The 21,718-nt window shown below is 35.2% G+C and overlaps 1 protein-coding gene across 2 annotated transcripts; it reads right to left on the bottom strand.

Moving 5' to 3' along the window:
- Positions 1-648: 648 nt before the first annotated feature.
- On the bottom strand, positions 649-21,438 carry LOC105632546 (uncharacterized). Of its 2 annotated transcripts, none has more exons than XM_012214947.4 (10): positions 21,282-21,438; positions 18,251-18,307; positions 18,047-18,109; positions 14,709-14,826; positions 13,055-13,302; positions 6,212-6,367; positions 5,936-6,092; positions 4,198-4,337; positions 4,080-4,115; positions 649-1,892 (listed from the first exon to the last, which is right to left on the bottom strand). In XM_012214947.4, the coding sequence occupies exons 4-10, from the start codon at positions 14,785-14,787 to the stop codon at positions 1,008-1,010; spliced, it is 1,701 nt and encodes a 566-aa protein (XP_012070337.1). In that variant the 5' UTR covers positions 14,788-14,826; positions 18,047-18,109; positions 18,251-18,307; positions 21,282-21,438; the 3' UTR covers positions 649-1,007. The 2 variants fall into 2 exon arrangements, with proteins under 2 accessions (XP_012070337.1, XP_012070339.1); XM_012214949.4 differs by having other exon boundaries at positions 14,709-14,815.
- Positions 21,439-21,718: the final 280 nt, after the last annotated feature.

Here is a 21,718-nt window from a genome sequence, read left to right as displayed (position 1 = left end):
AACACTTTAACATAAAACTTATATGACTTTATTAATTATCAAAAAGATTGATGAGTTTTTTTTTTTTTATCAATACAATAAACTTATGTTTGAATTTTGAATTTGAAAAAAATAAGAGTATTTCATTAATATAATAAACTTATCATATGGTTATTAATTATTGAATTCAATTAGCACATGCAAATAATTAAAATTATGTCTTAAGATTTTGAAATATAAAGACAAAAACACAAATACTGCATCTATACAATGTATTTGAGTTCCTAAAAATAACATGATAAAATTAGAAATTTCTTGCTCTGCACCGACACCTAGCTTTTTTTTTTTTTTTTTGTTCAAGGAAATTCAATTTTGAACCAACAATCATTACCAATTCCCTCAATTAACAATTGTATCAGGCATAAACATGTCCTGTACAAATATGAATTCGTACAGCCACAAGCACCTTTTTCAAGTCCAAGGAATCAAAAATTATTTGGTGTTTTTAGGGTTCATCACAGTCGCCTAAACAACCGTGAATTTGTAAGTTCAAAACCTAGTCCAAAGCGAAGAGGCAGCATAACTACATTAAAGAAAGCAGAAGCAATTTCCAGGAAACAGCGAACGAGGCAGGAAAGCAGCTACAATTAAAGACCCACCACATGCAAATTCATAGGAAACTACAGAATCCATTGTAAGGCTTCCATATAAGTATGCAGTGTGCATGATGTATTGCTACTGGTACATGAACAGTTAGATTAAGATACAGCTATCTATGAAAATTTCATGTTCAATAGATCAAACATTTGACTAGGAGGAAGAAGGGCATCCCAAGGAAGTCTAGAAGATGCACCTACTTTTCTATTAATATACAAAATAACACAAAGCTCAGAGTGGACCTTCCAGCCTCAATGATTTTCCAAGAGGCATTAACAGCTAAAGTTTTCGGTGTTTATTTATGGCTTCAACCATAAAACCAATCTCCACTTCGGAAGCCTTTCCATCTACTAACTCTGAAAGGGAGACACTCACTGCCGAGGTACAGGAGGTGTTGCTGGTTGATGGTTTTGCCCATAGAATCCAATACCTGGTGGCCTGTAATATCCTCCTGTTCCTGGTGTTTGCTGCTGCTGCTGTGGTTGCTGAGGTTGTGACTGCTGTGGTTGCTGAGCAGCAGGCCTTGCCAATCCCATTGCAATATGTGGCGGTAATGATGGTGGAGGTGGTAGTGAATTAGCTCCATATCCATATGGCAGCACACCAACCATCATGCCAGTAGACTGGACATATTGATTTGTTGCTGGGTTAGCTGGAGACATAGGTGGTGGCGGCGGCAATGGTGGCAAAGCACCAAATGAAGTCTGTATCTGGTTTGATTGAGACATCGATTGCAAACTTGAAGATGGTGGCACAAGAGGCATAGTTGTCCCTGATTGCTGTTGCAAAGGAGTAAAATAGGCCGAGTTACCCATATCAGCATTGTTAACATCCGCTGGCATTGGTTTATCAAGTTTTGGTCTTTTTTCTGGGGAAAACATGGTCAAGCCTGTAGTAAATCCAGTTGATTTTAAGCCACCATTCAAGGAGGCAGCTTCCTCAGCAACAAGAGATGAAAGAACAGAGGTAAGCATCTGTGCTGAGGATGTAGAGGCAGCAAGCTTAGCAGCAACAGCAGCAGCCGCGGCTTTCTTGCTATCCTCATCAGTAGTCTTCATCAGCGCAAAAGAAACCACAGGTTGTGTAAGTTGAGGCTGAGGTGGAGTACTGGTTGGCTGAACTGGAGCTATGCTGTGTTCTACAACCTTGGCAGCATCCGCCGAGGGCATCGTAATGGTGGTCAAGGGGCCAGGAACAATGGAAGATGTCAACCTATTTCTCAGACTGACTGCTTGCTCAATCTGGACTCGAGCAGCCTGAAAAATCATGAAAAATATCACATTAATGGGAAAGCACAAGTATACATCGACTCTCTACATGCATAAAGTAAGACTGACGCAGGAAAGCTTGGGAAAGCTTTAAGTTTTAGGAGTCAGGACTAGGGTTTTATAAACCAAGAATTTGAGCTTGAAAATCAATATGACACATCTGAATTTCTTTAAAATAAAGGAAAAAATAAGGAAACGAAAATAAACTACTGGAATCACATTAACAGGATATAGACTCAATCATCAAGAAAGAATCAGTCTTTCAAGGGCTAGAATTGCATCACCCATTTCTGATAAAAGCATAACCTACCATACTTGTATTGACTGAAAACTAGAAAAAAAAATCACAAAGATAGGTACTTATAGATACAAACGACTCCAAAACCTTTACTTAATCAAATATCTAAAATAAATCCTAGATAAATACTAGACCATAATTCTAAAATCCTTGGGCCTTCTAATATAATTGTTCTGATTTCCTTGTCAGTAGAGAAAACGGTTGGATAGAGTAATTGCTGCATCCTATCTGTCCCCTGCTTGAAAAAAGAGAAAAAAAAGTGCAAAGTTCCATGAGCTAAGCTGAAGAATCCCTGCAGAAAACTCAAACTTATTACTCACCCAGCTAACAAGGAGAAACCAATCTTGACCAGCCTATTACTTAACATGCAAAGTGAAGTTGCTGAAATCTTACACTTACTTGATGAACAGGCTACCCAAGTCCATCATAAATTTCCTAAAAAATGGTTTCTCCTTTTCATAACATGAACTATGAGACTTTGGTCAAGTTATATGGGAGAATGGTTGAGCCTGGTACTTATCGAGAAAACATTCAGTCAAAGCAACCTTAATTAACTCCTAGCTTTCTCCATGGCCTCCAACACATTTGCTCCTTACATTCATAATTCCCAATCCCTTAGAAATTCAAATTCTAAGACCAAAGTGGAATATGAATTTCATCATGTTTATCTTTACATGTTCCTCTTCCACTTTGAACTTTTATGAAGTATTATTTAGCTCAAGTCATTTTATTTTAAAATCATGTTATATGTAGGTGTTATAATCCTAGTTTCAAGACAAGGAATGAGACTTGATTTAGATCCCACATTGGAAGTATTGGATCTCCATGTGGAGTCATATGAACTTGGGCTCTCCAACATCAATGGCTAGCTTTTAAAATATGATTCTTTCAAGGTCATATCAATTGGAATTAGCGCCAATCATTTCTTCTCCCAGTTGCAATCTGGGAACGCCAGAACTGCAGAGAGTGGCAGGATATTATGATCGTAGATGCAAGACAAAATATGGTACTTGACTTGGATCTCAAAGTGGAAGTATAGGATTTTAATGTGGAGTTTATATGAGCTTAGACTTCCCAAACTCAACAGTTAAGCCATCAACAACTGGTCCTTTTGAAACCAAAAAATATAAACAGTGTTACGGATTTGAGAATTGAGTTCAGAGCTGGAAGCAATAGTTTTTGTGGAGAGGATAGCCAACCATCAATATATTCATAAAGGTTCCAAAAATTGAGATTCCTATAGAAGATAGTTTGTAGGGAGAGTTCAATTGAAAAACAATGATGAATTGTAGATTAAGGAGTAGGAATTGAAGAAGCAGAAGAAGACATATCATGCAAGTGTGCAGAGATGACTGAGGGCTAGATTGTGTGGATGAAGCGATTTAGCCACAAAATGGCTCTGGCACATTATGTTGTAAATAAGTTGAGTTGAGAATTAAAGAATATTTTTTATTGTTGTATACGATTTTCATTTATACTAATAGACTGACCTCCACAGATGAAGATAATTTTTAAGTACAACTATCTAACATCTATAACCAACTTATTTCACTAGAATGTAGAAGACTTATCCTTCAACACAATCAAATTGGCACTATTCATTTCTATAAATGACACGTAACTGATTTCCTAGATAATCAAACACACTGCCTTAGCAGCACAAAAATTTTCCAACATTATATTGGTGTCATGCCACCATTCTAGTTGAACTTTGTAAGGGCACATGGTTCGTTCCTTACCTCAAACGGTCAAACAATCTACCGTAGATCAAGATATCAAGTCAACATTGTCATGATTCTAAGTATTTCAAAATCCAAAGCACCATTAGCCAATCTCAAGCAGCTCTAATTTCGAAGAGAGTAGAAAGCAACTCTTACTTGTAACCTAGCACGAATGACGTCCAGCTTTGATTCCTGGAGAAGGTTAAAATAGTCAGCATCACAGTAAAACAAGTCATAAAATGTCAAAAGAAATTTGAATAATGACAAAATGTACTTGGTCCTGAAGTGCTTCCTTGAGCTGGGAAATCAGCATAGCCCTGGTTGCTTCAGCACTTTCAAGTTTCCCAACACACTGCTGGAGAACATTTTCCTGCACTTGTAACTCCTCCACAAATGAACTGCCTTGCTGATTTCCTAATATTTCAAAACATGACATACCAAACTAATCATATGGAGACATATACATGAAGTAGAAAACAGAAGTTCAAGACTATTTTATATTCCATAATACAGTACACCAGCAAGGACCGACAGCTATCAAAAGCTAATATGGAACTTCTAACTAGAAATCCCCCAAATTAAATCACTAACAAATAAAATATTTCAAGGTAGAATATCAATAGCTTCAAATAAAGGCACAACTTAACCTGGCAATAATCCTGATTACATGGAATAAATTGACATCCAACCAAGAATAATAGTTTGATTCTACATAATAAAATAATTGATAGTGCTTAACATCCAAATCTCCCCCATCTCTTGATAAAAGGACCAACAATCAGCATTACCTTAATTTTGTCCTCGAAACAACAGAACCATTATCTTCTTAATAATATTTATGACGAGTCCCTATGAGAAAACCCAGACATCAAAACTTAAACATGTCCACTATGTTTGGAATATAAAAGGAAAGAAAATAACGAGGGAAATAAGGAGGGAAGGAAAATTTTGAAAAAATGTTTTTTTCATCCCTTTCCTTCCTTGTATAGGAGGAAAATAGAATTATTTTCCCTCCACTAATTTATTATTATATTTTTTTTTCTATTTTCCCCCCAATTTTGGCATTTTCCTTCCTCCTTATTTACTTTTTTTTTCCAAAGAAGGGAAAATAGCATTTCCTTATTGTTTTCTTTAATTATTTATTTCCTCCCATATTTTCCCTCAATCCAAACATAGCTTTCATCCAATGAGTAACGGGGTCTGATGGGAAAAGGGACGGATACCCCTAACTTTTCATTGCGAGCTCAAGGTTTCATTGACCTCCTGGTAAACAATATATATCATTGAAGTGTTGAATTTAAGAACTCTATGGAATCTACTTGTTAGGTATGAAGAAATGCTAAATGTCAAGGGAGAAATTAAACAGACACATTGGTCAACGTGACAAAAATCACATATTTACACTCCAATGCAACTTTTAATGAAAAATCAGAATGCTGAAATAGGTACTTTACATCAGAGATTATACAATAGCTGTATTTATTTTGCCGCATAAAGATCAGGAAATGAGGTTTCACATTAATGAGCCATGCAACAATGTTAGCAAGAGGGAAAAATTTAAAGATCTAGTGTCAAGCCAAATTAAGTAACAGAATCAATATCAGCCGCAAAAATTAAAAAAAAAAAAAAAAAAAAAAAAAAAAAAAAAGAAGTCACACTGTGAAATTTAAGCCATTGGATTCTGGACACTGCCTACAAAGCACAAACACAGACATGTATTAGATCTTTCTTGTTTCAGCGTGAATAGTGACCCATTTAACAACACAGACAACTCTCAATTTTACACCAAGACAGCTGACTCCTAGAATAGCAATTTAAAAGATAGATAGATAGAGATAAACTCACAAAAGTAGCTACTCAAAGTTCCATGATTGTGCAAAACTATAGCAACTCAAATCAATTGTGGACATCAAAACTCTTTTAGCATGTAATTTAACTAATCTAGGCAGAAGGATTTAGCATCAGATGCCTTATTCTGATTTCTCAAAGGAAACCTGAAGCAGCATTCTTACCTTGAGTTGAACCATTTTCCATTTCTTCCCTAATTTTACCAACTTGAGAAAGAGCAGCAGTAGACTCGTTTAAAGCAGCTTCTTCATCAAGATGTTCATCAGTTACTGATTGAAATGCAGTTAGAATCTTCTCTGGTAGACCTCCAACAGCCAATTTCTTAGTTAAGATGACCAAGCAAGATATATCCATGATCAATATAAATATAAACAAAATAAAAGGGTGAAACACGAAAACACAAGAACACATATGTTACCACGGAGAAGCTAAATGCTTACAATTCTTACTGTGTGTGCATCCCTTTTCATTATCTTGATAGAATTTGAGCTCTTTCCGTTGCTTGCTAACAGAGGAGGAGGATTCTTACCAAGCATTTCATCTTTAAGACCCTGGCCACGAGAACCAAAAACTTTTCTTTCCTCCCATATGTCAACCTGATAATAATTCAAATATAAGACAAGAAATCAACTCAAGACAGAAAAATGCATTCCTTTCAATCAGGCTCTCTAAACTGAAAGAAATTCAGAAAAGAAAATCCAATAAATCTATGAGACCATGTAATATGCCTAAGAAATTGGATACTCCAGACTACAGCCACTCTACCACTGCCACAGAAAACACCAAAGTTGCAGACATATTTCTCTATGAAATTGAATAAGCAAAACATGCATTAACACATTCCAACAAATTGACATTGCTATCTGCAGGTGTTGTACTCACTGCAAAGGATAAAGCATATTGATGGAGAAATAATTTACCCCCACAATTAGTTCCTAGTTATAAGCAACAGGTACCAATTATTTGTAGGATTTCATGAACAAAATAATTCAATTAAAAGTATCACTTTAGGATCAAAATTGTTACTAGTCCAACACAAACCAAAATGAAGTAATGAATACATCACAGGGTTGCCCCAAAAAGATCATAAAAAATTCTCATTATAATATAAAACATATAAAATCTTAAATCACCCCAAATCACCCCCCAAAAACAATGCCCCAAGTATTAAATGGTTTGATTTAAGATTTTATATGTTTTATATTAATATTATTAATGAGGATTTTTTGTTCAATTTTGAAGTTATTATATATTTATTATATTTGTGCTTCCCCTCAGTCTGGCGCACGCCTAGGCCCAATGGCTAGCACCATCAGTGCGCCTTGTGCCTTTAATTACTATGATACTTAACATCCTAAAAGACAAACAATACAAACACAATTCTTGTAAAGCCAGACTCAAATTTCATGTTAGAATCCCATGTAAACAAAGGTGAAAGAAGAGGCTGGAGTCCATTTTTCAAACACTTCTATCAATGTGAATTATGAAGAAGGGACAGATGGGCTAAAAACAAGTGTGGTGGCTCAGGAACAGAAACATATAAGGAACATGATCAAAAAATCTTGAAAATTTTTTCCACGTGCAACCAAACAAAATAAAAATTCACAATGTTAGTATAATGTTAGTATACTATTATAATTAATTGACTATATTGTTGTAAGATAGCTGTAAATAACCATCAATTAGGAGATAAATTAGGCATCAATTAGGGAGCTAATTCAGGCTGTAAATGTCAACCATATTAGGAGACAATGGGCATCAATTAGGAGAGATATTAGGCATCAATTAGAGAGCCAATTAAGGCTGTAATTGCCAGCCATAATTAGAAGGCAATGGGCATCAATTAGGGCTGTAATTTAGGAATTTATTCCCAAATTTGTGGATACTTCAGTCTATTTAAACCCAATCAGCTTGTGGGAATAGACAAGCAAATTTTCTATCAAAATTCCATTGAAATACAGCAAGTTTGTCATGGTATCAGAGCCTAATTAGGCAATTTTAGAGCTGTTCTTTTATGAGTTTCAGCTTTGTTTTTTGAAGAACAAAGTGCAGATTCTGCTATCTTTAATTCTGCAGTTTCTGTTTCTGCTTTCTTTGTTTAGTTCATATCTTTGATGAACTCTCGGTCATAGAAATTCTGAATTTCTATTTGGAGGTTCTCTTCATTTGGAAGAGATTCTGGTGGACATTTTTCTGCAACTTTCTGGCTGTAGGATTTTCATCTTGGTGGGTCTGTTACTTCTTCTAGTAGACCTGCTCCTGGTTGTGTTATTCCTAATTTTGTATTTCTGGTCTCCTTGTGCTATTTGAGATGGCCACATCAAACACAGTTGAGAGTTTTCATGTTCGTTTCACCGGAAAAAATTACTCTTCATGGGAATTTCAGTTCCAGCTCTTTGTTACAGGAAAAGAACTGTTGGGCCATATAGATGGAAGTGATCCAGCTCCTAAAGATGCTAAGGAGTTGCTTCATTGGAAAGTTAGAGATGCAAGAGTAATGACATGGATTCTGGGGTCAGTTGACCCTCTTATTGCTTCTAATCTGAGGTCTTCTAAAACTGCAAAAGCCATGTGGGATTACTTGAAAAAGGTCTATGATCAAGACAATGCTGCAAGACGTTTTCAATTGGAGAGCGATATTGCTAATTATTCCCAAGGAAATCTCTCCATTCAGGAATATTATTCTGGTTTTCAGAATTTATGGGCTGAGTTTACTGACACTATTTATGCTAAAGTGCCTGCAGAATCACTCCCTGTACTTCAAGAAATTCATGAGCAAAGCAAAAGAGATCAATTCTTAATGAAGTTGAGGTCTGAATTTGAGACACTTCGCTCAAATTTAATGAGTCGTGTTCCTTCACCTTCTTTAGATATTTGTTTTGGCGAATTACTTCGCGAAGAACAACGTTTTCTCATTCAGAACTCTCTCCAACAAGAAAATACTGTCAAGGTTGCTTTTGCTGCCCAAGGAAGAGGAAAGGGCCGGGATATGAGTAGAATTCAATGTTATAACTGCAAAAATTATGGCCATATTGCTGCCAATTGTGGAAAGAAGTTCTGTAATTATTGCAAACAGTCAGGACATGTCATAAAGGAGTGTCCGACACGGCCTCAAAATCGAAAATCGAATGCTGCCCCAATTGCACCAAATAATCTCACTCATTTTGCTGCTCCAACAGTTTTTACAACTCCCTCTTCAGCTGCTGAACCTGTGATTCTTACTCCAGAAATGGTGCAACAAATGATTATTTCAGCCTTCTCCGCCTTAGGACTACAAGGTAACGATACCTCCTCCTCCTCCTCTCAACTTTGGCTTGTTGATTCTGCTGCCTCAAATCATATGACAAACACATCTAACATGCTTACGAATGTTCGCAAATATCATGGTTCAACTGAAATTCAGATTGCAAATGGTAGTACAATACCTATTACTGAGATTGGAGATCTTAGACCATGTTTCAACAATGTTTTTATATCTCCAAAGCTCTCAACTAAGCTTCTTTCGGTTGGTCAGTTAGTAGATAACAATTATGATGTGCATTTCTCTCGTAATGGTTGTCTTGTGCAGGATCAGGCATCGGGGACAGTAATCGCGAAGGGGCCTAAAGTTGGGAGACTATTTCCATTACTATTTTCCGTTCCTCGTATCTCTTCATTTTGTACTACAGTTATTAGTAAAAGTGAACTATGGCATAGACGTTTAGGTCATCCTAATCCTGTTATTTTGTCTCATTTATCAAATTCTGGTTTCTTGGGCAATAAAGAATTCCTTGCTAAGGTTCCTTTTGATTGTTCCACATGTAGACTCGGTAAAAGCAAAACTCTTCCTTTTCCTTCTAATGGTAGTCGTGCTGTCCAATGTTTTGATATAATTCATAGTGATGTCTGGGGCATTACGCCCGTTGTTTCTCATGCTCAATACAAGTACTTTGTGACATTTATTGATGATTACAGTAGATATACATGGGTATACTTCCTTCATTCTAAATCTGATGTATATTCTGTTTTCAAGACCTTTTTAGCCTATGTTGAGACTCAGTTTTCTACTTGTATTAAAGTATTACGATCTGATTCTGGAGGAGAATATATGTCTCATGAATTTCAGAATTTTCTTCGTGAGAAAGGAATTGTCTCACAACGTTCATGTCCTTATACACCACAACAAAATGGAGTTGCTGAGCGTAAAAATCGTCATCTTTTGGATGTAACTCGAACTTTGTTAATTGGATCTTCAGTTCCATCTAAGTTTTGGGTTGAAGCCTTATCTACTGCAACTTATCTAATTAATAGAATGCCTTCTCAGGTATTAAGTCTTGACTCCCCATATTTTCGTTTGTATCATCAATATCCTAATTATCATGATTTACACACATTTGGTTGTGTTTGTTTTGTTCATCTACCTTCTCATGAACGTCATAAACTTTCAGCTCAATCTGTTAAATGTGCATTTATGGGTTATAATTCTTCTCAAAAGGGTTTTGTTTGCTATGATTCCACTTCTAACAAATTTCGTGTTTCTCGAAATGTTATTTTCTTTGAGCATCAATATTTCTTTCCTAATCTTGCTAAGTCTTCTTCTACTTCTCCCATTCTTCCAATTTTTGAGGATTTACCAATTGTTCCTAATCGGTTTAAGCCTGGATTTGTGTATGGAAGACGTCAACCAACTATGCCTCTTCCTGAGACTGATCCCTCATCTGTGTCTGATTCTCCTGAATCTACTCTGCGTCGCTCTACCAGAGTATCCCGACCTCCAAGACGGTATGGTTTTTCTGATAATCCTGCTGGATATTCTGCCACTTTATCTGATATTTCTATTCCATCTTGTTACTCACAAGCCTCCAAGAATGAATGTTGGCAAAAAGCCATGCAGGACGAACTTCAAGCTCTTCACGACAATCATACATGGGAAATTCTTCCTTGCCCTCCAAATGTTAAGCCCATTGGATGTAAATGGGTTTATTCAGTCAAGCTTCGTTCTGATGGAACCTTGGATCGATATAAAGCTCGATTGGTTGCCCTTGGCAATAAGCAAAAGTACGGAGTGGACTATGAGGAGACCTTTGCTCCAGTTGCAAAGATGACTACCGTCCGTACTATTATTGCAGTCGCTGCTTCTCAAGGTTGGCCTCTTCATCAAATGGATGTCAAAAATGCTTTTCTTCATGGTGATCTTAAAGAAGATATTTATATGACACTTCCATTGGGTTTGCCTTCCTCATCTTCAACACATGTGTGTAAGTTAAAAAGGTCTCTGTATGGACTAAAACAAGCTCCACGTGCCTGGTTTGACAAGTTTCGGTCTACCTTACTTCAGTTTTCATTTGTGCAAAGTAAATATGACTCCTCTTTGTTTCTTCACAAGAGTTCTGCTGGTTTTGTTCTACTCCTTGTTTATGTAGATGACATTATTATCACTGGCACTAACACATCAACGATCCTCACTCTTCAACAATCTCTTCAAACTTCTTTTAATATGAAGGATCTTGGTCCACTTACATATTTCTTAGGGCTGGAAGTTCACTATGATTGTTCTGGAATATTTTTGCATCAACACAAATATACTACAGATTTGATTACTTTAGCAGGCCTTCAAGATTCATCCCCAGTTGATACTCCTTTGGAATTAAACGTCAAGTATCATAGTCAAAACGGAGATCTTCTTCCTGATCCATCTCTTTATCGGCAATTAGTTGGCAGTTTGAATTATCTGACTATTACACGGCCCGATATTTCTTTTGCAGTTCAGCAAGTCAGTCAATTCATGAGTACTCCGCGTCACTTACATCTGGTAGCAGTTCGTCGAATCATTCGCTATCTTCTTGGCACATCTTCTCGGGGTTTATTCTTTCCTACTGGCTCTCCCGTATGCCTTGTTGCTTACAGTGATGCTGATTGGGCCGGTTGTCCAGACACTCGTCGCTCTATAACTGGTTGGTGTATGTTTCTTGGCGATTCTTTGATATCTTGGAAAAGTAAGAAACAAGACCGTGTTTCAAAATCTTCTACTGAGTCTGAATATCGGGCTATGTCCGCTGCTTGCTCAGAGATTGTTTGGTTACGTGGGTTACTTGCTGAAATTGGATTTCCTCAGCCTCATTCTACTCCTCTGCATGCTGACAACACTAGTGCCATACAAATTGCTACAAATCCAGTTTTTCATGAACGTACCAAACATATCGAAGTCGACTGTCATTCTATTCGAGAGGCAGTAGATACAGGTGTCATTTCTCTTCCACATGTCTCCACTGCTCTTCAAATTGCTGATGTATTCACTAAATCTATGACAAGACAGCGTCATCAATTTCTCGTTGGCAAATTGATGCTTCTTGATCGCCCAGCATCAATTTGAGGGGGGATGTTAGTATAATGTTAGTATACTATTATAATTAATTGACTATACTGTTGTAAGATAGCTGTAAATAACCATCAATTAGGAGATAAATTAGGCATCAATTAGGGAGCTAATTCAGGCTGTAAATGTCAACCATATTAGGAGACAATGGGCATCAATTAGGAGAGATATTAGGCATCAATTAGAGAGCCAATTAAGGCTGTAATTGCCAGCCATAATTAGAAGACAATGGGCATCAATTAGGGCTGTAATTTAGGAATTTATTCCCAAATTTGTGGATACTTCAGTCTATTTAAACCCAATCAGCTTGTGGGAATAGACAAGCAAATTTTCTATCAAAATTCCATTGAAATACAGCAAGTTTGTCACACAAGTCAATTGCTTGATTTTGATAGGCTTTGGAGACAGGCACATACTATCCCAACAAACAATGGAATTGTTTGCTCATGAAACCAATAAAAACTCTTCAACAGCAGAGAACATAATAATTCATAAGTTAAATTCTTGATTATGATGAACTCCACAAACAGGCATATAATATCTCATCTTACAATATATTAACCATAAAGCACAATGAAGTTCACAAATTATAGAATACAAAAAAAATTCTTAAAGAAATGACAAAATTATATTGCAAAGCAAGTAAAGTTCACGCTTGATATGCAATTACCATTTCTTGTTCTCACAACTATTGCCTAGTAATTGCACATACACACACTTATAACTCTTCCCCTGAATCAAATCTTAAAGTGGAAAACAAAGAAACAACTATTCAGGGCCTGGGAACAAATATGGCAAGTAAATATTACATGACTTGATCACAAATGACTGGGAATTCCTTTTTTTGACAAGAAAATAGACATTACCAAGAGAAAAAAAGTAGAGCAAAACAAGGACTAAGAAACAAATTAAATAATTAAGCACTTACCAGTCTAGTCACCACTTTCTTCCCATGTTCATCCCCATTTTCATAAACTTGTTTAAGGGATCCAGGAAGAACTTTCCAGAATTCATTCACAAATTCACTACCCTTCCGCCTGCTATTTTGCAAGATGTCATTAGCCAAATATAGAAAAGAGACACGCTGCTCTCTCTGGGAAGAGTCGAACAATTTATCCCATGTTTCAACAATCTGCCTTGCTTTCTTCCGGTGCAAGATACACCAGCGTGATAAAGCTAATCCAACGATTGAAGGAAAACATAACATATAAAATCAAATTACACAAACACATGAATATGAAAAGAAAAGATAGACTGACTGGATGACCAGGTGCACACCGTTTGTAAGTGTATTTCATAGGTCATGATACTCATAATCACAGGTATAAGACACATTATTGTTCTTGATAGTCCGGATAATTGCTCAATTCTCTTCAGTTGCAATACTAATTTAGATATCATGGATAAAAAGTAATTAAGAAATAGTATTTAAGAACATGCAGGTTGTAATTCTAAACAAAAAAAAAAAAAAAAAAAAAAAGCAAATTGTAGGAAGAGTAGGAAAAATAAACTTCGCATAAGGCACTCAAGATAAAGAAACCAAAAAAAGAAAAAGAAAAAAACAAGCCATGAATACAACAGTTACCAGGGTATTAATGAAAAGCTTAATCAACCATAAATACATTGTATTACAACCTAATAAACAGTAGCGGCCTCAAACTAGTAGGACACCACCAACAATAAAATTGCATTTTATTATGGCCACCTTTATTAGCCATATGAAAATAAGACTGGGAAAGAAAAAAGTCCAAATTCACTCTGGATTAACCAAGCCTGAAGCCAGGCTTGTCTCTACAAAGTAGTTACAAGCAAAACCAAGCACTATCAAGCTCTTAAGCTAAATTACCAAACAGCTCTTATCCAAGTACAATCAAGCTTGTCTTCTTAGCCTACAGCCATCTGGATATTGCTTAGTGCTTTCCATCCAGTGTCTGTCATCCATTCTAAGATTAAAGTGAAAGCAACAGATGCATCCTAAAACTGAAAACTTCAAGAACAAAGAGCTGATTAAGGACTTGGGACTCATCGGTTTAGTTAAAGGAAAATCATGTGATAAAATTGGAACCAACACCTGACACGAGCAAAAATTTAAGATTAAAGAAGAAAGCTAGGGATTTAACAACTAAGAATCAACTATAAAGAAATTATAGAAGAGTTCATTTTCTTAGCTAAAGGTACTCTTCGTTTTTTGTAAATAAAATTTTTGAATCTCTTCTCCAGATACTGATCATGCTTAATCATATGACAAACTAACAGTAAAGATATGCCAAGAGATAAGGAACATGAACACATATGACTAACATTAGCATTAACAACAATTTCCAGGGACAAAACTGTGAAGAAACCTAGCATTGCAAGATAAAGATCGTTAGCATCTCAAAAGAAAATACAATTTTCTTTTGTAAATATTTTATTAATAGAGAAGTATGAACAAGGAGTACGTATAAACAATAAATAAAACCCAACATAAATTAACGCAATACTTCCTAATTATGCCAGATGTCACAGTCTCCCCCTTGCACAAGACCCTATCACAAAAACCTGTAAGGAAACCCAATGCAGAGATTTAAAATGAAGGATACATTCAATGCTCTGTTGTGAGTTATTGAGTTTTGACAACTTCTCATTTAATATCTGTACATCAAAAACATCATTGCTCATCCTGCTGCTTCAAAAGTTTTCACATATCCTGCAATAATCCTACAATTAGGACACAAGGAAAAGAAAACATTGTTTTAGTCAAACAGATGCTTTCGAATTTTGAACAATGAAAAGGCAGAATTAAGAGCAGGTAAAAACTATCACTTATGAAATAAAAGGGATGGACTTTAGTAGAAGGGATGACCACAGTTCGGTTCCAAACCGGAACCAAATCGAAACTGAGCTGGTCAAAACTGACACTAAACCATGGTCGACGGTTCCTGGTCCCAAACCATAGTTAAAACTGTATACTTAAGATTCGGTTCCGGTTCTTCATATTTTGAATCCAGAACTGGCAGTTTTAGTTTAAAACCCACGGTCCCTGTTTCAAACCGTGAAAAACATGTCTTTAAAGGCACTCACAACTCATTTTTTGTTTCATTATAATTTTTAAAAATAAACTTTAAGAATTTTTATTAAATTGGTTTAGTTTTTTTCAATAGTAATTTTTTGTATTATTATTTATTAAAGCTACAAATCTAAAAAAGAAATTCAAAAAGCTTGAAATAAATTATCTAATTTTGGTTTCAAAATGAAATCGGAATTTTCAAAACGTCTTAAAAACTACTTTTCCGAAATCGGCATTTCCAAAACATCTTAAAACCGCCTAAAAGCGGTCCGGTTTCAGTTTCACCTTTCTTATGATTGGAATCGACAGTTTTGAAACCGAAACCAGCAATTCTAGAACCGTTGTCATGCCTATTTACCATGTTCACACTCATATTTAAAAATAATGGAGATATCCAAAGTTGCTAACTATATAAGTATCAAGCTCATGAATCACCAAATCAAACTGTTGGAGAAATAGAGGATGCAAATTAAGAAATAACACAACTACAAGAAATTCAAAAAGAACAATGCCATGTTGAATCCTAAAAGAAAAAAAGACACTACAAGAAATTTGGGAATACCTATTTCAGGGAAAATGCTTGAAACATCTAGATAATCTTAAACATCTTGATGGACCAACAAAATGCCTTGCAAATACAAGGGTATTAATTTGTTTGAAAAGGAGGGGAATAGAGTGAGAAACACTGCTTCATCACAAATACCAAGCTCCCATACAGTAACTAGTTTCCTCATCACCAAAAAATAAAAATAAAATGTATTAAAAAAAAGTGTCTCTAGTTTATAATTACATTACATTATCGCTTATGCTGCTTTTGTGAGAGCTTTTGAAAAAATTTCCAAATTTTCTGCAAGATGAAAATATTTTTGCAATTACTCCAGGAAAAGCAAGAAAATGATGTTTCATTGCAAAAATACAGGGTCAAAATTGATTTATCATGTCTTGAAGCTGCAATGGAAGGAGATTTTCTGCAGTCCAGAGAAAAAAGTTTCCAATTCTGTCTCTTGCTGTGTTTCATTTTACAAATTTATATTTTATCATGTCATGAACTCCTAAATAGGTTGATTAGACAATTTTATTAAAACAGAAAGAGAAACACATTGTTGAAGACGAGAAGCATTTCTCCATAAAAAGCGTCTTCAAAAATTATTGATTCTCTAAATTTTCTCACTTTATTTTCCCAAATTAAACCTCACATTTTCCCTTCTTACATTATTTAGTTTCATCAAATTTTACAAGCATATAATAGCCTTCTCAAAGATGCCTTAAAAAATTGAAGAATTTCCATAAGCTTCCAATAATAAACATGCTATTGCACATTAGTTCCAGCAAAAGACCCTTGCATCAATGCCAACTCAATAAGGATTTATTAAATCAACTTCAAGCTCCAATTAAGCAAATAGAGAAAGCCCAAGCACATTGTTTGAGAAATAAATTTGCAATGAAAGAAAACATGAACATGTCTGCATTTTTATTTTATTTCATTCGTCTTGTTTGGATTGGAAGGAAAATAAAAGGGACATTCCATCATATTCATCTATTACCACTTTGTTTCAATTTTCTCTCCAAATTAAAAGTACAAATTTGCGCGGGCCCAAACATAGTTGTTAAAGGCGCAAAGCACTAAGACACAAAGGGGGTCTTGGAGCCTATGCGGAATGCGCAAGGCGCATGCCTAAGCGAGGTGAGGTGCAAAAATAAAGAAAAAATATAAAATAATTCCAAAGTTGAACAAAACATTCATATTAATAATATAAAACATATAAAATGTTAAATCACACTATTTAATACTTAAAATATCTAAATATAATTGAAAGTAAATGCATAAAAAGATGTTAAGAACTATAACCATAGCTTTATATAAATCATTATTTCAGCAGCACAAATCAGCAAAAAATTCAGCAGCATAACTGCTCATAATTGAAGCTATTAGACTAGAATGAGAAGGGAGTAGAAGCAGATTGTTAAATCAAATAGAGCGAGAAGGGGAGAGAAAGGGAAATCAAGAAAAAATTAAAAGAATAGTTGAGAGACATCTTTCCTTTATGTTAATCAATTGCTAAATTGGAGAGACTTCTTTGTGAAGACTTTAATGGATTTAAATCATCTAATTGGGGGCTTTCTTTAGTTGTGAAGAAATGGTGTAGAGGAGCTTGAAAGAGAGTCGAGCTACTTTTTTCCTTTGTATATCTATCGATATCTTCTATTTCTTTTTTTAGTTTTTTTCTCATTAATAGAAATCTATATAAATATAGTCGGACTGCAAAACTCCAAGATCTGTTGGGGGCATAAAATAACAAATGTCCCACTTTTTTGTGCCTTATGCTTGTGCCTCAGCAAGGGCTTTTTTCCAGAGGCACGCCTTTCTGCTCCTGAGGCTCCAGGACCCGCATCTTGAGTTAAGGCGTGCTTTTTTCACAACTATGGGCCCAAAGTAAAATACTTTTTTTTTTCCACCCTCTCTTATTTTCCTACTATAATTCAAACAAAAGAAATACCATTTTCACCTCTTATTCTAGACCTATTACTTCTTCCCCGCTTATTTTCCATCTTTCAAACATAGTTTGTAGATACGTGGCTAGATTGTAAGGCCAGTTTGTAGATAAAATGGTGATATGCAAAAACCAAGAATTAACGTATTATTGGCCATCAGGTGCATTGTAAGTAAACCAAATACTAACATATATGCAAAAATAAAGAGTGGAACCTTTACTTTAATACTGAGAAACTAGCAAAGATTAATTGCAGTGTGTAGATAGATAATGAAAACATGAAATTTATAGGATATTACACATCAAATACATTGCTAGGGTTATGATAATAATCTTATATATGTAAATCATAGTCAAAGAACCCATATTCCACTCTTACCTTATATGAGTAAGGTCCCACCCTTCCACACTTTCCCCTTCCCTCCACTATCTATAGAGTTACCTAAGAGAGAAAAATTTCCACAAAGTCAATAATACTAGCAAGATATAGCCATCTGGGCTTTAGCTCAAATAGTAGGGATGGCAATGTAGAGAGAGATCCTTGGTTAACAGTCTCCAAACTGCAAAAACATTGAATATTTACCCCAGGCAATGAAGTACCATCTTAAGCCCTTAATTTTGTCTCCAATTGTAAGAATTCCTGATAAATGACAAGAAGAAAAAGAATTAAGGAGGAATATACATGCACCGCTAAAAGGGATTTAGCAACGTTAATACTATAGTACTGACTTAAATATGCATTGATTGTTTCAAAAATCAAAATTATGATTTCTTGCCAGGGGAGTCAAGAATACAAAAGATAAAAGTAAAAGAAAGTTATTTCCGAGTTTCAGCATTACTAACTACTAACATTTTACACAAATCAAAATAAAATAAAACTCGAGGCAAAATACAATTAGGCAGCTAATTCACATGGTCTACATCACAAGCACGCCAAAGGGATTGATTGTTTCAAAAATCAAAATTATGATTTCTTGCCAGAGGGGAGAGAAAGAGACAAAAGATAAAAGTAAAAGAACGTTGCTTCCAAGTTTCACATTACTAACTATTAAACAATTTACATAAATCAATAATAAAATAAAATAAACCCCGAGGCAAAATACAATTAGGCAGCTAATTAACATGGTCTAGATCACAAGCACACCAAATGGACATTAAAAATACACATAACATGAGCAATAATGTGACATGAAAACTAAGAAGGGAGAACTCCCAAAGTGCCTAAGCTAGCTAAAAGAATGACAAAGCTAGCTAAAAGCTTGACATTATTGCACTGAAAAATAACGTGCCCAACTCACAAACAGGTCAGGAAAGAATGTGAAAAGGACTAGAGAAAAATGAAAAAGAAATTATGCAGTTCAACAAAATGCCAAAATACATGAACATACAGATATTATTTTTCAGAAATACAAAAGTAGAAAGTAGAATAAACCCCATGATTAGAACTGCCCAAGGACTTGCAAATTGCATTCACTTCTCAAACCAAGTCTTGTACAAACCCAGTTGTCCAACACTCGACCTAAATTTCAACTCATTCAATCTTCTTAATAAACCTAAAATCTACTCTAAATAGCCACCTCTGAGCTGTCCTATGCAACTCCTCCACTAGAAAAAACCCCTTACCTGGAATTTTGCATGAATATAATATTCTCTAAATATGAACCATAATACAATTCCTAGAAAGCTTATGAAAAGCTTGGAATATGAGAAAGGGTGAAGAATGGCCACAAACTAACACAAAAAGAAGAGAAGAAAAGTTGAGACTTAACCCTCCATTTGTTCCGCAAACAAAATTAATGGCCACACAAACCAAAAGTTTAATTTAACATGTTATCTTTTGAAAGTGAAATGGATATTACTTTCTTTTGACTTAAATCACCATGTCCGCTTTGCAGGCTTTGTTACTAAAATAGCAAACTGTTGATGCAAGATTCATTTCTAACATAATTAAACACCATTCATCAACCATATTCATAACCTTCATAGCCACAAATCAAAGCCAATATACTAATATCTTCTTCTTTTTTCTTTCTTTGCCATGCCAAGCTGCTTAATAACAACATGGATAGAATGCATCAGTGTCCACAAGGCCCAAAATTTTAAATTCATAATATTAGATTAGAAGTATATATTCAATTTTGGATTACATGGAACAATAGGCAGTTTCGAGCATGATAAATATCAAAACTAGCCAAAACTGTGTGGTAAGAATATATATGATATTGTCAACAAATTAGATAATGAATTACCCATATTAAACATCTACGCAACAACAAGACCAGTAATGACACTGTAAAGTTAAGTGGGGAAAAATAATACTACTACCTCATATGAAAAAGATTTTGACAATTGAAAAATTAATATAAGCACTTGAATGGGCTACTACTACTATAATAGCATAGAGCTTAGGCTTTAAACCTTGCTGATATTTCCCAATTCATCCATGTTGTGGAGCCAACAATCTACCTAGGGTGGATAATTTATGGAAATAATGCTAATGTCGCTTCAACCACGACTCAAAAACAATATATGAATACATAATAAATCTCTTTGAACATGCCCTAACTCATTTTCCACCAAAAATGTCCCAACTTCGAGCAAACTCTGAAAAACACATCTTACTGTCCGGATCATGTCCCCCACAAGTCAAATAAACTCAACCTAGAAAGAAACAAGTCACCTTCAAAACAAACTCTAACTACTACTTCATGCACTTTGTCAACCTAGAAACTGTCAATGGAACTGGCATCAATGACTCTTCCAACATCTTATTCAGGTAGGACCTCCCAAGATAAGGATAAACGAAACAGAAGAGTAGAAGACATTTCATCTTATCTTTGCAATCCAAGAAAAAATAACATGAAGATACCCAACAGCTAGAACAGATAACTTATCCATGGAAATGCAATAAATCCACTAATTCTTCCATTAATCCTCGAGGCCCATCCTCACTAGTACATAATTATGAACACCAAACTCATTAGTTGATTGCTTTTTCAATTTACTACTTTTTGGCTCAGCAACCCTTCACTAGACTTAAAACCCACGAACCCATCTGTTGTTAGAACAGTCACCTGAGCACGAGAACTTCTTCCACCTAATCCTCCTGCAACCCAAAATAAGTGCCTACTAAAACTCTACAGCCAACAGTGCATGAATACTCCCCGCTGTCTCTATCCCCGTTCTTCTCAGGGATTGAAAGATAAAGAGCCAGCCGTACTAGGAACAAACTTTACAATAACAAAAATATTCACATAAAGAAAACAAAGTGTCTTCTCCTCATAAATTAACAAGAGAACTCCTTGCTATTGAAACTTTTCATTATTTTAGGAAAAGTGAAAGTAAAAATTAAAGGAACACCAGCAATATTGCACGACAAATGGAACCCTGAATAATACTTTAGAACCCTATAACCAATGAAAAAAAAAGGACTGATATATCACTTTCCTAAATACTCTTTCTTGTTTAGAGCTTTCTCAGCGGTTTAGCGTCTGAAGATGCAACTAAATATTACAAAGATAAATGAAAAGATACGAAAGAACTATAGCAGCAATAATGAAACGATGAACTAAATGAGTAACTGCAAGCTAAAATTAAAGCATAACGTAATTCACCTGTAAAGAAATAGGAAGCGTTAAGCGAATTGGAGAATTCGGCCTCTGAAATTGGGATGAAAAACCCTAGAAATTGAGAATTCTTTTTTGCTTGCAGAGAGAATCTGAGAGAGAAAGAAAGACCCACAGAGAGAAAAACGAAAAAAAAAATCAAAAAAAAATAAATATGTCAGTGGCAATGAAAAAACTTGAAGGGGCACGTGGATCGAAGAATACCCGTCGATCTATAGTGATGGGTTGGTAGAAGGCTATCCTGTGCTCTTAAACGCATTAATTTCTTGTAAATAAATATTGTTGATAAAGTGTAAATTACATTTTAGTCCATCAAGCTTTTGTTACGCATAAATCAGAACTACGTGACATGCTAACAATTTTTTTTTTGTAGTTTTTAATTTCAATTTTATTACTTTCTCTCCTTTTACAATAATGTTTTTTTG

This window comes from Jatropha curcas, chromosome 2, assembly GCF_041381405.1.
Source record: "Jatropha curcas cultivar XTBG-Jc1 chromosome 2, XTBG_Jcur_1.0, whole genome shotgun sequence".
NCBI classification, from domain to species: domain Eukaryota; kingdom Viridiplantae; phylum Streptophyta; class Magnoliopsida; order Malpighiales; family Euphorbiaceae; genus Jatropha; species Jatropha curcas.
The sequence above is the reverse complement of the archived record's forward strand: the minus strand, read 5'-3'. Positions and strand labels throughout refer to the sequence as shown.

Excerpts from the sequence above, each read along its gene's own strand:
- LOC105632546 (XM_012214947.4), bottom strand. The coding sequence starts at position 14,787 with ATGAGCAATGATGTTTTTGATGTACAGATATTAAATGAGAAGTTGTCA. Across the intron at positions 6,093-6,211 it reads ATGCACACACAGTAAGAATT|AAATTGGCTGTTGGAGGTCT; the intron begins GTAAGCATTTAG and ends ATCTTAACTAAG. Across the intron at positions 4,116-4,197 it reads AGGAAGCACTTCAGGACCAA|GAATCAAAGCTGGACGTCAT; the intron begins GTACATTTTGTC and ends AACCTTCTCCAG.